General features: G+C 41.8%; 1 protein-coding gene across 2 annotated transcripts in view; it reads right to left on the bottom strand.

The window, feature by feature from the left end:
- Positions 1-1,199: 1,199 nt before the first annotated feature.
- tfam (transcription factor A, mitochondrial) overlaps positions 1,200-13,617 on the bottom strand; it is a 58,704-nt gene continuing 46,286 nt past the window's right edge. Inside the window, exons 7-8 of one of the 2 annotated variants that reach the window (XR_015079252.1) lie at positions 8,430-9,168; positions 1,200-2,971 (exon numbers count right to left, since the gene is read on the bottom strand). Coding sequence is in view for 1 of the 2 variants with exons in the window: in XM_085994906.1 (XP_085851032.1) it covers positions 8,908-9,168 (261 nt within the window). In the remaining variant the exon portion in view is untranslated. Of the gene's footprint in view, positions 2,972-8,402; positions 9,169-13,617 lie in introns of those variants that run through there. The other variant, XM_085994906.1, reaches the window with a different exon arrangement.

Below are 13,617 nucleotides of genomic sequence, written 5' to 3'. Positions count from 1 at the left end.
GTATTTAGCTCCTCCCCCCTTATAGCCCCCTGTTTGTCCAGTGTTGGGATATTCTTAGTGTCCTCTACTGTAAAGACTGAAAAGCAGAGACGGTTAGGACCTGACTAAAGAAAATAAGGCCAGTGAAAGGTAATTAGGAAAGAAAATGTAAAGATAAAAGTAAGTAAATACTTAAAAGCGGAGGAGGTCGGGTCAAAATGGTAAGTATGGGCAGAAAGCGAACGTCAAAAAAGCTGTCTGATGGTGTTCTTCTGGAATTGAATGGAGGGTCTCGGATTGGTGCAAGCCCTCACATGGTTAGCATGGTGCAATCAGCAACAGTGGATGGACTCCACAATGTTAAGAGTGTTACATTCACAGATACAAACCTCCATAAATAGGTAGATACTTAAACTGATATATACATTGATAGATCAATCAATGTTTTGGTTAAGTTTTTTATTTGGCTTTTTTGTGGTTGTAGAAACAAACATATTGATGGTTTCTTGTTTGCCTCTACCAAACTCCATCAGAGATTTACCTACCTTAAGTTAATTAATGCAACTCAAATTTCTACTCTACATTCAGCACCCAAACAGTGTCAGCTGTGGCTCAGTGGGTAGCACCCTCGCCTCGGAGTCAGAAGGTTGTGGGTTCAAGCCCCACTCCAGGGACTTGAGCACATAAAACTAGGCTGACACTCCAGTACAGTACTAAGGGAGTGCTGCACTGTCGGAAGTGTCGTCTTTCGGGTGAGATGTTAAACCGAGGCCCCGTCTGCTCTCTCAGGTGGACGTAAAAGATCCATGGCACTATTTCAAAGAAGAGCAGGGGAGTTATCCCTGGTGTCCTGACCAATATTTATCCCTCAACCAACATAACAAACCCAGATTATCTGGTCATTATCACATTGCTGTCTGTGGGAGCTTGCTGTGCACAGATTGGCTGCCATGTTTCCCACATTACAACAGTGACTCCACTCCAAAAGTACGCCATTGCCTGTAAAGCGCTTTGAGATGCCCAGTGGTCATGAAAGGCGCTATATAAATGCAAGTCTTTCTTTCTTTCAAACTACTCCTGCAAAGGTGGCCTAACTAATTTGGAAATTTTTTAGTTAGTAGTGATACTAATTTTTATAGTAATACATTACTATCGATGCTATTAAAATGACCAAGTTAAGTAGCCCAACTGCACAATTTCATCAATGTTACAAAGCAGCTGGGTTTTATTACCATTAATTCAAAGTAATAGCCAATATGCTGCCAAACCATTTTCGTTTTTACTTTCATACTACTGTACAACAATCTCTCTTTTGTCCGAGGCAGTGCTGTGCAATATAAAAGGCCGATGGGTCAAACTCATTGTACTTGATCACTGCATCTTGATGTATTTTGAAATTATTAAGACAAGAATCTTCTGTTCTTTATTAATTTTACATTTTTTTTAAAAAAACAGGATTTTAGAGGTTTCTAACATTAAAAATATTTTCATTAGCAAATTCAATTGATTTTGTTCCTTATCATAATGCAAACTGTCATTAATACATATGCACATTTTAGTGGCTTCATGTGAAGTCGAAGGTAATTTTTGTCAGTCTCAGATTAGTTAAACTTGCTTGAAATGCAGCAAGCACTGAGCCCCTCTGTATAGCAATATACATTCTGCCCCAAGTTGTGGAATCACTAACCCAAGGTTATTGAACTTTGGTTATCACGGTTGTCCTAGATGGCAACACATGCAAATAGTCATAATATTAAATAGCTATGCTTTTATACAGCGCCTTCAGTGTAGAAAAATGTCCCAAAGTGCTTTGCAGAGGTCTAATCGAAATAAAATAGACACTGAGCCAAAGAAGGGGATAACCAAAAGTTTTGTCAAAGAGGTGGGCTTTAAGGAGGGTGATAAAGGATGAGAAGGATGGGTGCCTGAGGCCTAAGCAGTTGAAGGGACAGCCATGAATGGTGAGGCGAAGGAAGGGAAGGATGTATAAAAAGCCAGAATTCAGGAAAGAGGGTTGTAGGACTGGAGATGGTTACAGAGATAGAGGGACGAGGTCATGAAGGGGTTTAAACGCAAGGATGAGAATTTTAAATTGGAGGCATTGGGTGATGGGGAGGACAGGGGTGCTGGGTGAGCCGGGCTGGGTGCTGGATAGGATACGGGCAGCAGAGTTTTGGATGAGCTGAAGTTTATGGAGGGGGGAGGATGGAAGGCCAGCCAGGAGAGCTGAGTCTGGAGGTAACAAAGGCACGGAAGAAGGTTACAGCAGCAGATGGGCTGAGGCAGGGGCGGAGGTGGGGAGGTGGAAGTAGGCAGTCTTTATGACGAAGAAGATCTGGGGTCAGAAGCTCAGCTCGGGTTCGAATAGGTTACCGAGGTTGAAAACAGTCTGGTTTAGCCTGAGACAGTGGCCAGGGAGGGGGATTTCCAATCACTACAGCAGTCCAGTTGCAGTCTAAATGCCACAGCGGTTTCCCATTGCTATGTACAGCAAATATATGAAGCAGTATATTCCATGACTAAGGTAAAATATTACAACCTTACTGAGGCCTCACACACAGCTGTAATACTATATACTTACAATTTTCAAAACCTAAGATACAAGTAACTTGATTCTTCTTTCCCCGAAACCTCTTTTTCCATGTTAATTTAATATTTAATTTTTGCTCTACCTCAAGCAGTGGATTTGAAGTCGTTGTTTATTCTTCCCTCCTCCCTCTTGAAAAATGGCCTTTTTATTCTCAGTTATTTAGATGATTTTATTGTTTTCCCCACCTTGCCTCCCAGGGTGGGCATGCCATTCTCATTAAAGTCATCACCAGTGTAGCCCGTGTGGGTAGTACTGTACCTGCACGGGCGGGTACTGCTCGCTGCCGAGTCTCCAATGACGAGCACCTGGGCAGGAAGTTATTAGCCACGGTCAACAGGGCCTGGCCATTGGTTGGTTCCAGCACCAAAACACCCCAAACATCAGTCTCCCCGCCATCCCCCTCTGCAAAACAAAACACATCTCAACACTACCAGCACAGAATTTTTAATCAAACACTTAAAACTATAAAAATGTAGAAAATGATTTGTTCTTAAAAGTAATATTTCTTTTCACTTCTCTAACCACACATATTTTCTGCCTTGTTGTCTCAGTGCATTCTGGGTACTATAGTTGTCCAAGAGGAGAGGGAAAGCTAAATTTCTCCCAAGTCTAAAAATTAGATCCAGGCATTTCAGGAGTGAGGTTAGGAAACACTTCTACATGCAAGGTGTGGTAGAAGTTTGGAAAACTCTTCCGCAAACAGCAATTGATGCTGGGTTAATTGTTAATTTTAAATCTGAGATTGATAGGTTTTTGTTAACCAATGGTATCAAGGGATATGGGCCAACAGCAGGTATATGGAGTTAGGTTACAGATCAGCCATGATCCCATTGAATGGCAGAACAGGCTCGAGGGGCTAAATGGCCTACTCCTGTTCCTATGTTCATAAGTCCTTTTCTAGCAGCTTGTTATAGTTCTGGGTGAGCAGGGTGAAAGCCATGTCTTGTCTCTATCCTTCCAACACATATGCATACACAGATTTTAACATAGCAGCTGGCAATCATAGCACAGGTGAATTGCCAACTCAAGCCCCATATGTGACCAACTACATATCTCCTGGCTCAGTGGTGCGTCCGTGTGTGGAGGTCTTGTTCTCCCACTCCGAGGGGAAGACGTTGAGTGGACACCCGGCCATTTCCCAAAATCCTTTGCATAGGATCACCAGCTCCTATGTTGAGGCACAAAACACTTCCATCGACTGCTCTGGTGCCGCCGACCTGTGTTGAGTGAAGGCGTTGAAGCGTGCTCCTATTAGCTGCCGTCGCCTTTCTACAGGCATGATGCAAATGCCGCTCTTTACTTGCTGTTCAACATCTCATTTTTCTTAAAGCTACATGCTGTCCTTTGCTTTTGCAGCTCACTGAAAAGTGCCTGATTTGGGGGGCGGGCAAAATAGACTGGTGTTAATGCAGTCTTTATATTTCACTACATGTTCGCATGGTGTTTCAGTAGCCAGTAGCCTGGTTTTAACACCTGGAAGCGATGAGACTTGCTGAAATCCATTATGCAGCATGACATCTTGTCATCATGTACATCATTGCCACAGTTTATATTTACCCTAGCGGCACAAGGCAGTCAAACGATACCACGGTAGAGTTCAGCTGTATGGGCCAGGTTACATTGCCTGCTCCAGCTTCAGACTGAAAAGGAGAGCAGTGTCACCCATGATGTTCAACACGCAAGTGCAGTGATCATATTTCAGAGGACTGCAGGACATCTAGAACCTGTAGCCAGGACCACAAACTGACTGGACAATTGCCACATTGAGGAATACCCTTCCCCCAGGAGCTGGAACGAATAAGAACATAAGAAATCGGAGCAGGAGTAGGCCATTCAGCCCTTCGAGCCTGCTGCACCATTCAATAAGATCATGGCTGATCTACCTCAACTCCACCTTCCTGCACTATCCCAATATCCCTTGATTCCCTTAATATCCAAATGTCTATCAATCTGTCTTGAATATTCTCAATGACTGAGCACCCACAGCTCTGAGGTAGCGAATTCCAAAGATTCACAAACCTCAGTGAAGAAAATTCTCCTCATCTCAGTCCTTTATGGCCGACCCCTTACTCTGAGACTGTGACCCCTGGTTCTAGACTCCACAGCCAGGGGAAACATGCTCCCAGCATCTACCCTGTTAAGCCCTTTAAGTATTTTATACATTTCAATGAGCTCACCTCTCATTCTTCTAACCTCTAGGGAATATAGGCCTAGTCTCCTCAATCTCTCTTCATAGGACAATCTCCCCATTCCAGGAATCAGTCTAGTGAACATTCATTGCACTCCCTCTAAGGCAAGTATATCCTTCCGTAGGTAAGGAGTCCAAGACTGTACACAGTACGCCAAGTGTGGTCTCACCAAGGGCCTATATAATTGCAGCAAGACTTGTTTACTCTTATACTGCAATCCCCTTGGAATAAAGGCTAACTAATATACCATTTGCTTTCCTAATTGCTTGCTGTACCTGCATGTTAACTTTCAGTGATTCATGTAAAAGGACATCCAGGTCCCTCTGAATACCAACATTTCCCAATCTCTCACCATTTAAAAACTATTCTGCATTTCAAGTTTTCCTACCAAAGTGGCTAACTTCACATTTCTCCACAATATATTCCATCTGCCATGTTCTTGCCCATTCATTTAACTTGTCTACATCCCTTTGCAGCCTCTTTGCATCCTCCTCACAAATTACTTTCCCACCTAAGCTTTGTATCATCAGCAAACTTGGATACGTTACACTCGGTTTCCTCATCCAAGTCATTGATGTAGATTGTGAATAGCTGGGGCCCAAGCACTGATCCTTGCGGTACTCTACTACTTACAGCCTGCCAACCCAAAAATGACCCTTTTATTCCTACTCTCTGGTTAATGGACAGAAAACAATCCTCAATCCACGCTAATATATTACCCTCAATCCTATGAGCCCTAATTTTGTTTAATAACCTCTTGTGTGGCACCTTATCAAATGCTTTCTGAAAACCCAAATACACTACAACCACTGGCTCCCCCTCTATTTACCCTGCTAGTTATGACCTCAAAAAACTAACAGATTTGTAAAACACGATTTCCCTTTCATAAATCCTTGTTGACTCTGCCCAATCATATGATTTTCTAAGTGCCCTGTTACCACATCTCTAATAGATTCTAGCATTTTCCCTACTACTGATGTCAGGCTAACTGGCCTTTAGGTCATGTTTTCTCTCTCCCTCCTTTCTTAAACAACGGGATTACATTTGCTACCTTCCAATGCACAGGGACCGCTCTAAATCTAGGGAATTCTAGAAGATCAAAACCAATGCATCCACTATCTCTGTAGCCACCTCTTTTAAAACCCTAGGATGTAGGCCATCTGGTCCAGGGGATTTGTTGGCTTTTAGTCCCATTAATTTCTCCAGTACTATTTCTTTACTAATACTAGTTTCTTTAAGTTCCTCATTCTCACCAGACCCTTGGTTCCCCACTATTTCCAGAATGTTTTTTGTGTCTTCCGTGAAGACAGATACAAAGTATTTGTTTAATGTCTCTGCCATTTCCTTATTCCCCATTATAATTTATCCTGTCTCTGCCTGTAAGGGACCTACGTTTACTTTTGCTTATCTTTTCCTTTTTACATACTGAAAGAAGGTTTTTACAATGTTTTTGTCTCTTGCTAGTTTACTCTCAGATTCTCTTTTCTCTCTCTCCCCATGAATTTTGTGGTCTCCTTTGCTGAATTCTAAAATTCTCAGGCTTACTATTCTTTTTGGCAACATTATAAGCCTCTTCTTTTAATCTAATACTATCGCAAATTAATACTGCAAGGTAAGTATATAATGGCTGTATTATAAAAAGGCAAAAGGTCAGTGGGAATATTGATCAGGCTATTTACTCAAGTCTAAGCATTTTCATAACTACCAGTGTGAGCTGATCATTTTAAATCTACAGGAAGATCCAAATGTATTCCATTTACACTGGTATATTTGACACTGTTAACAGTTGTAAATCTGGTGAAAATCTAAACTGCCAAATGGTATGTGAACGTTGGTTATGGTTTAAAGTGGAAGTAAATAGAAAAATCATCTCGACAGATTCCGAAGCTATTTTAAGAATGCTAACTTCAGGAAAATTTTTCCAAGTTATGTCATGACCACGATTCTATGAACAGTTGGAGTAGATTGATTGCAAACTCCAATCCAAAATGCAATCATTTCTTTTTATTTTTCATACCGTCCCATACCTACCTTCCCTCTTCAAGGCTCTACACTGCCTGTGTGTCGCCGAGTACTGTGCTCACCTCTCCCAAAATTCCCTCTAGGAATCCCTACAATCCAGTTTCTACCCTGACTAACCACCAAGACTACCTTGGTCAAAGTCACTAAAGACATCCTCCGTTACTGCAACCCTGCTGATCATTACCCACCTTAATCACTCTGTCCTTCAACACAACAGACCATTCCATCCTCCTCTACTGTCAACCTCAAAGAGACTGCCATGCCTGGTTCCTCTCTTGCTTATCCCAATGGAGCTATGTCTCCAGCAATGGTTTCTCCGCTCACCTCTGCACGGTTCTCTCAGATATCTCAATGTTCCAACCTTGCCCGCCTCCTTTTCCTTGCATACATGTTGCCCTTCGCCGATATTATCCATAGACATGGGCAGTTTCCGTACCTTTGCTGATGACACCAAGTTCTAATGCTCCACTACCATCACCCTCAATTTAATACCAGTGTTGTCAGAATGCCAAACTGACATCAAATAGTGGATGAACCAGAACATTCTCCAGTTGAACACTGCGAAAACTAAAGCCAATTTATTTGGTTCTCAACAAAAGCTCTGTACATTTGCTTCTGAAGCTATCCCATTCCTGAGCTGCTAACCAAGATTGATCAGCTTTGCTGCCCTGTTGACTCGAAGCGGAGCATCAAACCCCATATTCTATCCACCACAACATTGCCCAACTTATCATGCCACTGAACCCTTATCAATGCTTTCATTACTTCGAGACTACAATTCTTGAACGGCCACCTGAGCTCCCCTTATACAATTCCAACTGATTCAAACCTCTGCCGCTCACATCCTGTTGTGCACAGAGTCCCACTTGTCCATCACCTCGATTCTCACCAACCTACACTTGTTCCATGTCTCCTGACATACCATGTCCTTCCCGTCATTGCCCCCACCTCTGCCTTCACAAATACTTCCAGTTCTAAGTCCCAGACTTTGGCCTCACCTAACCCCCCCCCCCCCCCCCAATTCATAGAAACATAGAAGATAGGAGCAGGAGTAGGCCATTCGGCCCCTCAAGCCTGCTCCGCCATTCAATGCGATCATGGCTGATCATCCAAATTCAGTACCCGGTCCCTGCTTTCTCCCCATACCCCTTGATCCCTTTAGTCTTAAGAAATATATCCAACTCCTTCTTGAATATATTTAATGTATTGGCCTCTACTGCCTTCTGTGGTAGAGAATTCCATAGGTTCACCACTCTCTGGGTGAAGAAATTCCTCCTCATTTCTGTCCTAAATGGCCTACCCTTTATCGTTACCCCTGGTTCTGGACTCCCCCGCCAAAGTCTGTCCAGTCCTGTCAGAATTTTATAAGTTTCAATGAGATCCCCTCTCATTCTTCGTATTTGATAGCAGAACTTTTAACCATCTTAGTCCCAAGCTCTGGAACTCCCTCTCAAATTCTCTTCACCTTGCGACTGCTCTCCTCGACTTCAAATGTCTCCTCATTCTGCCTGTGCTTTTGGCTAACTTTGCCACTAATGCCCATTGATCTCCTATATGAATTACCTTGGGATGTTCCATTACATTGAAGGCGCTATACAAATGCAAGTTGTGTTAATACTATATGAAAATTTGAGTTTTTATTTACATACCATAATTGGAGAAAATTCTTCAGCTGAAAGTTTTGTTGCATTGATTAATTATTTCAGTTTACAAAAAAAAGGCTGTAAAATTTATACTACTGATCTTGCCCACAGGAGAGTTCTCCAACTCAAGAATCTGTGGATCACAAAACTAGATTTGGTTAACATTATTTCAGTCACCACTTGTGTATTTGCAGACTGGTAAATTACATCACTTCTACTGTAGACAACAGGCTCTTCACACATGCCCAACGTGGATGGCAGATACTATTCCCTTCCGTCAAGTAACTAGGATACTATGTCTGGTACATCTGCTGTCACAAACTGTCTTTCTGTAATCAGCAAGTAGAAAAATTCAAAGATCCAATGAATTATTTCAGGGACATACTCCATGTAGATTCCCGAAATATCAGGACTATGAAGTCAGTATTCAACATCGGTTACCAGTATGGTCAATAAAAAAAAAATACATCTCTTAAGAACAGCTTTATTCTTCAGCGTTCTTCTTACTCTGGACTGCCTTGGTTGTGTTTGAAGTTGCAGCTGGCTTGGAGGCATTAGCGGTTGTCGGGATCGTTTTCAGTACGGTTTGATTTGATTTTGCTTTCATCCGCGCCGACCTTTGAGCTCTTCTCTTCTGTTTCACGCGAATAACGTCTTCATGTCCCGTCTCAATCATTTGCTCCTCCCAGGACTTGATTTCGTTCTGGTAACGGATTTTGTCATCCTCGGCCAGCTGTGTGTACATCTAGAAAATAACAGCTGGCGTGAGATATTCATGCATTGGAAGAAAGACAATACTTCTGTTGGCAAAGTGGGAGGGTGTGGAGCATAAACACCGGCACAGGCCAGTTGGGTGGAATGGCCTGTTTCTGTGCTGTAAATTCTATGTAAGTCAGGACCACAAAAACAGAACCGCTGTTTTTTCTGATTTGTCTTTCATAGATTGTTTAATTCTCTTAAGGTTCTTATATTGAAACAAATTCAAGATTTCACCCAGCGGCTTTCATGCCTCTTCTCCCTCCACTCCTACTCAAATGTTGGGGAGGGGAAACAGAGCAGTAATCTTCACCCATAAACACAGCTGGGAAATGAACTATAGTTCACAGTTTTCACTATCCTTTATGACGCTCCTACAATCAGATGAAAACAATTTTAGCTTGGCTCAGGTGGTTGTGGGTTCAAGCATCATGGCAGGTTTTAAACTCAGTGCAGGCTAACAGCGCAGTGCAAAGCTGAGGGCATGTAGCATTGAGGAGCTGCTGCCCTTTGGAAAAAGAGGTTAAACCAGAGTCCCATCTGCCCATTCCTGTGATTTATTTAGCTGGACATTAAAGATCTCACGGCGCTATTCAAAGATTCCGCCCTCAACCTGCACCACCACTGGTCATTCATCTCCTTGCTTTTGTGTGGAGTATTTCCAATGCAGAATAGCTGCTGTGTTTGCCTATGTAACAGTCAATTCAACGGTAATTCATTGTGTGAAGTACTTTGAAATATTTCCGCATGACAAGACATTATATAATGCAAGTACTGGAATAGCTTACACCAGTTTTACACAACAAAATGTAAACATTGACAATATTAATAATATATTGGGTGTGTTTGAACAAATATACCCAATATATATCATTTGTCATGTTGAAGATTGAAAAAACATTTTTAAATCAGTGAAAACCTTTGAATGGGACAAGGAAAGTATGTAAAAGCCAACCAAATAATATCCAGTGAACTGATATACTCATCATATGAATGTTGTTAGCAAAGTTATTGCTATTTCGGAATGAAAGCGTACTTTTCAGAATGTGTACCCAGACCCTTCAGCTCAATTAATTCATCAGAGGACTCACTGGAAAATCTGCTAATCAGAAGGAAAGGGAATACTATTTCTGCTGCAATTGATTACATTCATCACCAAATAAACAGAAGCAAATCATTTGACAGAAGCAAAAAGCATTTGACAGGATTCAGTTTCCGGTAGAGTAACGTACCAACTTTTTCCAGGGAGCTAAACTTGTCTTTTTAACAGAGATTATTCCTGAGATAGTTCAGATTTATGTCCCAAAATGGTTCCATCAATGACTGCTCCAGCTTTGCCCAGTGTCTTAACTGACTGAATACGAGGGCTGTGCATCAGTGGGTGCTCACTTGGCAGTCACCTAGATAGGAGTTAAAATGGATTACCTGAAGATGATGATGAACTACAACTGAACAATGAATATCCTGGGCACCAAATCAGATAACTAATTGACAACAATCTGACCACACTGTCGGCCTTTCCTGGAGCACAGGCTGTATTCACACAAGTGCAGAGTTCTCTCCTAGGTAGGAGAGTTCCAATTGGAGCCAGCCAATATAAACGAGGCACTGCCTTTTCCAGAACTGAGATTGCAGTTACCAGTCTCAGTATAAATGCAGCCTTTGGGCTCTCAGTTGCCAACAGCTCTCAAGTGATTGCACAAAAACAAGAGAATATGACCTTTCCTGCCCTGAAGAAAGCCCAATAATGACTTGAGAGGTGAACTCCACTGAACAAGTAACGGCAATTGGCTTGTCCTAAGATCATTGGGCCATTCAGCCCAGCAAGATTGTGTCACCATTTTGGTTAGCCATGGCAGTACAACTGTTTGAATTTCAATTCCCTGCCTTTTCTCCATATCCTGTAGTACCCTTGCCTCCCATGTACCTACCTCCCTTTGAACACCTTAAATAATTTTGCATTTACAGCTTTCTGGAGCCGTATATTACACACGCCAACACTCCTTCATGCAAATTTCTTGCTGGATTTGCTTTTAAGCGGTTTGGTTTGAATTCTAAAATGCTATTCCCTTATCCTGAATTTGCCTACCAGAGGAAGAATTATTCCGCATTTACTCTGAGAATGTCTTCCATTATTTTAAAAAGCTCAAATCAGGCCACCCTTTAACCTCTTCATCTCTAGGGGCCAGAACCCCAGTTTATACAGTCTCTCAACATAACTCAGTCCCTTCATCCCAGTTACCATACTGGCAAATTGTTGCTGGACTTTCTTCAAGCTTAGTATATATTTCCCGAATCAGGTGTCCAAAATTGAACACATGAGGTCTAAAGCATTCTATTGCCTTGATTGTTCTTTTTGCAATTGCAAATGAGCTTTTAGTAAGTTACATACCAGTACCACTAAATCCCTTCATTTATGGCAAAAAGACAAAGATAAAAGCTCTATATCTGAATGCACGCAACAATCTAACAAGATAGACGAGTTGACAGAACAAAGAGATACAAATGGGTATGATCTGATCGCCATTACAGAGATGTGGTTGCAAGGTGACCAGGGCTGAGAACTGAATATTCCAGGGTATTTGACAATTTGGAAAGGGAAGTGATATTGGCTCAGAAGATCAAGATGTAGAATCGGTTTGGGCGGAGATAAAAAAATAATAAGGGGAAAAAGCCTCTGGTAGGCGTAGTCTAAAGGCCCCCAAACAGTAGCAATACTTTTGGAGAGAGTATAAATCAACACATAATGGAGGCCTGTAAAAAAGGTACAGTAATAATCATGGGTGTTTTTAATCTCCATATTGATTGGACAAATAAAATTGGCCATGGTAGCCTTGAGGAAGAGTTCATAGAGTGTATCTGGGATGGTTTCCTAGAACAGTATGTAATGGAACCAACCAGGGAGCAGGCTATCTTGGATCTGGTACTGTGTAATGAGACAGAATTAATAAATGTTCTCATAATAAAGGATCCTCTAGGAAAGAGTGATCATAGCATGGTTGAATTTCAAATTCAGTTGGAGGGTGAGAACGTTGTATCTCAAACCAGTGTCCTGATCTTAAACAAAGGCAATTACAATGGCATGAGGGCAGAACTGGCTAAAGTGGACTGGAAAAGTAAATTAAAGGGTAAGACAGTTGAAATGCAGTGGCAGACATTTAAGGAGATATTTCATAACTCTCAACAAAAATATATTCCAGTGAGAAAGAAAGATTTTAAGAGAAGGGAGCACCACCCGTGGCTAACTAAGGAGGTAAAAGGATGGTATCAAATTGAAAATGAAGGCATACAATGTTGCCAAGATTGGTGGGAAGCCAGAGGATTGGAAAAAAATTTAAAACCAGCAAAAGATGACTAAAAAAAGAGATGAATTATGAGAGTAAACTGGCAAGAAATATTAAAATAGATAGTAAGAGCTTCTATAGGTATATAAAAAGGAAGAGAGTAGCTAAAGTAAATGTTGGTCCCTTAGAGGATGAGACTGGGGAATTAATAAGGGGAACGGGGAAATGGCAGAGACTCTGAACAAATATTTTATATCTGTTCACGGTGGAAGACACTAACATCCCAATAATGGATAATCAAGGGGCCACAGGGAGGGGGGGAACTAAAGACAATCACTATCACTAAGGAAAAAGTACTTGGTAAAATAGTGGGTCTAAAAGACAAGTCCCCTGGAACAGATGGCCTGCATCCCAGGGTCTTAAAAGAAGTGGCTGCAGAGATAGTGGATGCATTGGTTGCAATATACCAAAATTCCCTGGACTCTGGAGAGGTCCCAGCGGATTGGAAAACCGCAAACGTAACACCCCTATTTAAGAAAGGAGGGAGACAGAAAGCAGGAAACTATATGAGGATATAGAATGCAAAAATAGGGTAACAACTCGCTTCGCATGGCCAAGGACCCTGTCAATCTAAAATGGAGGATCCTGTTAGCCTAAAATGGTGGTGCAATGTCGACATCGCTGAGTCACTTGCATATTGTAAGAGATGATCATGTTAACTCGGGAAAAGCTAAACTGATCTGTGGCTGCTAATATGGCTGGCACCCACAACGTCACACCTTGCTGGTGGAAACAGTGTAGGGCGGAGTGCAGAGGATATACAGACAATAGGCGATCAGAAAACGCATTACCATACTGATTAGGTGATCGTGAAACCATTACCCGCATATTTCCTAAACTATAAACCATTCAGTGAAATGTGACTTCTTTATTTCAAACTGCCAGGCCAGGAAATCAATTTAAATGTGTACGTGCCCAGCTCAGGATTGGTGCAGACTGTAAGATGTGTTAATGTCTTCTCAAAAGCAAGTATAATAATGTGGTACTCTGTATGAAAGACTACTTGCTCTGGTGGAACCTGTCGAGACTCTGCTGGAGTCAGAACTGTGCTGTATCAGAGTAAGTCTCCCGGGACAACAGAATAAAACAACTGT

Source organism: Somniosus microcephalus, chromosome 8, assembly GCF_052327205.1.
Source record: "Somniosus microcephalus isolate GS21.2 chromosome 8, FLI_Smic_1.0, whole genome shotgun sequence".
NCBI lineage: Eukaryota > Metazoa > Chordata > Chondrichthyes > Squaliformes > Somniosidae > Somniosus > Somniosus microcephalus.
The sequence above is the reverse complement of the archived record's forward strand: the minus strand, read 5'-3'. Positions and strand labels throughout refer to the sequence as shown.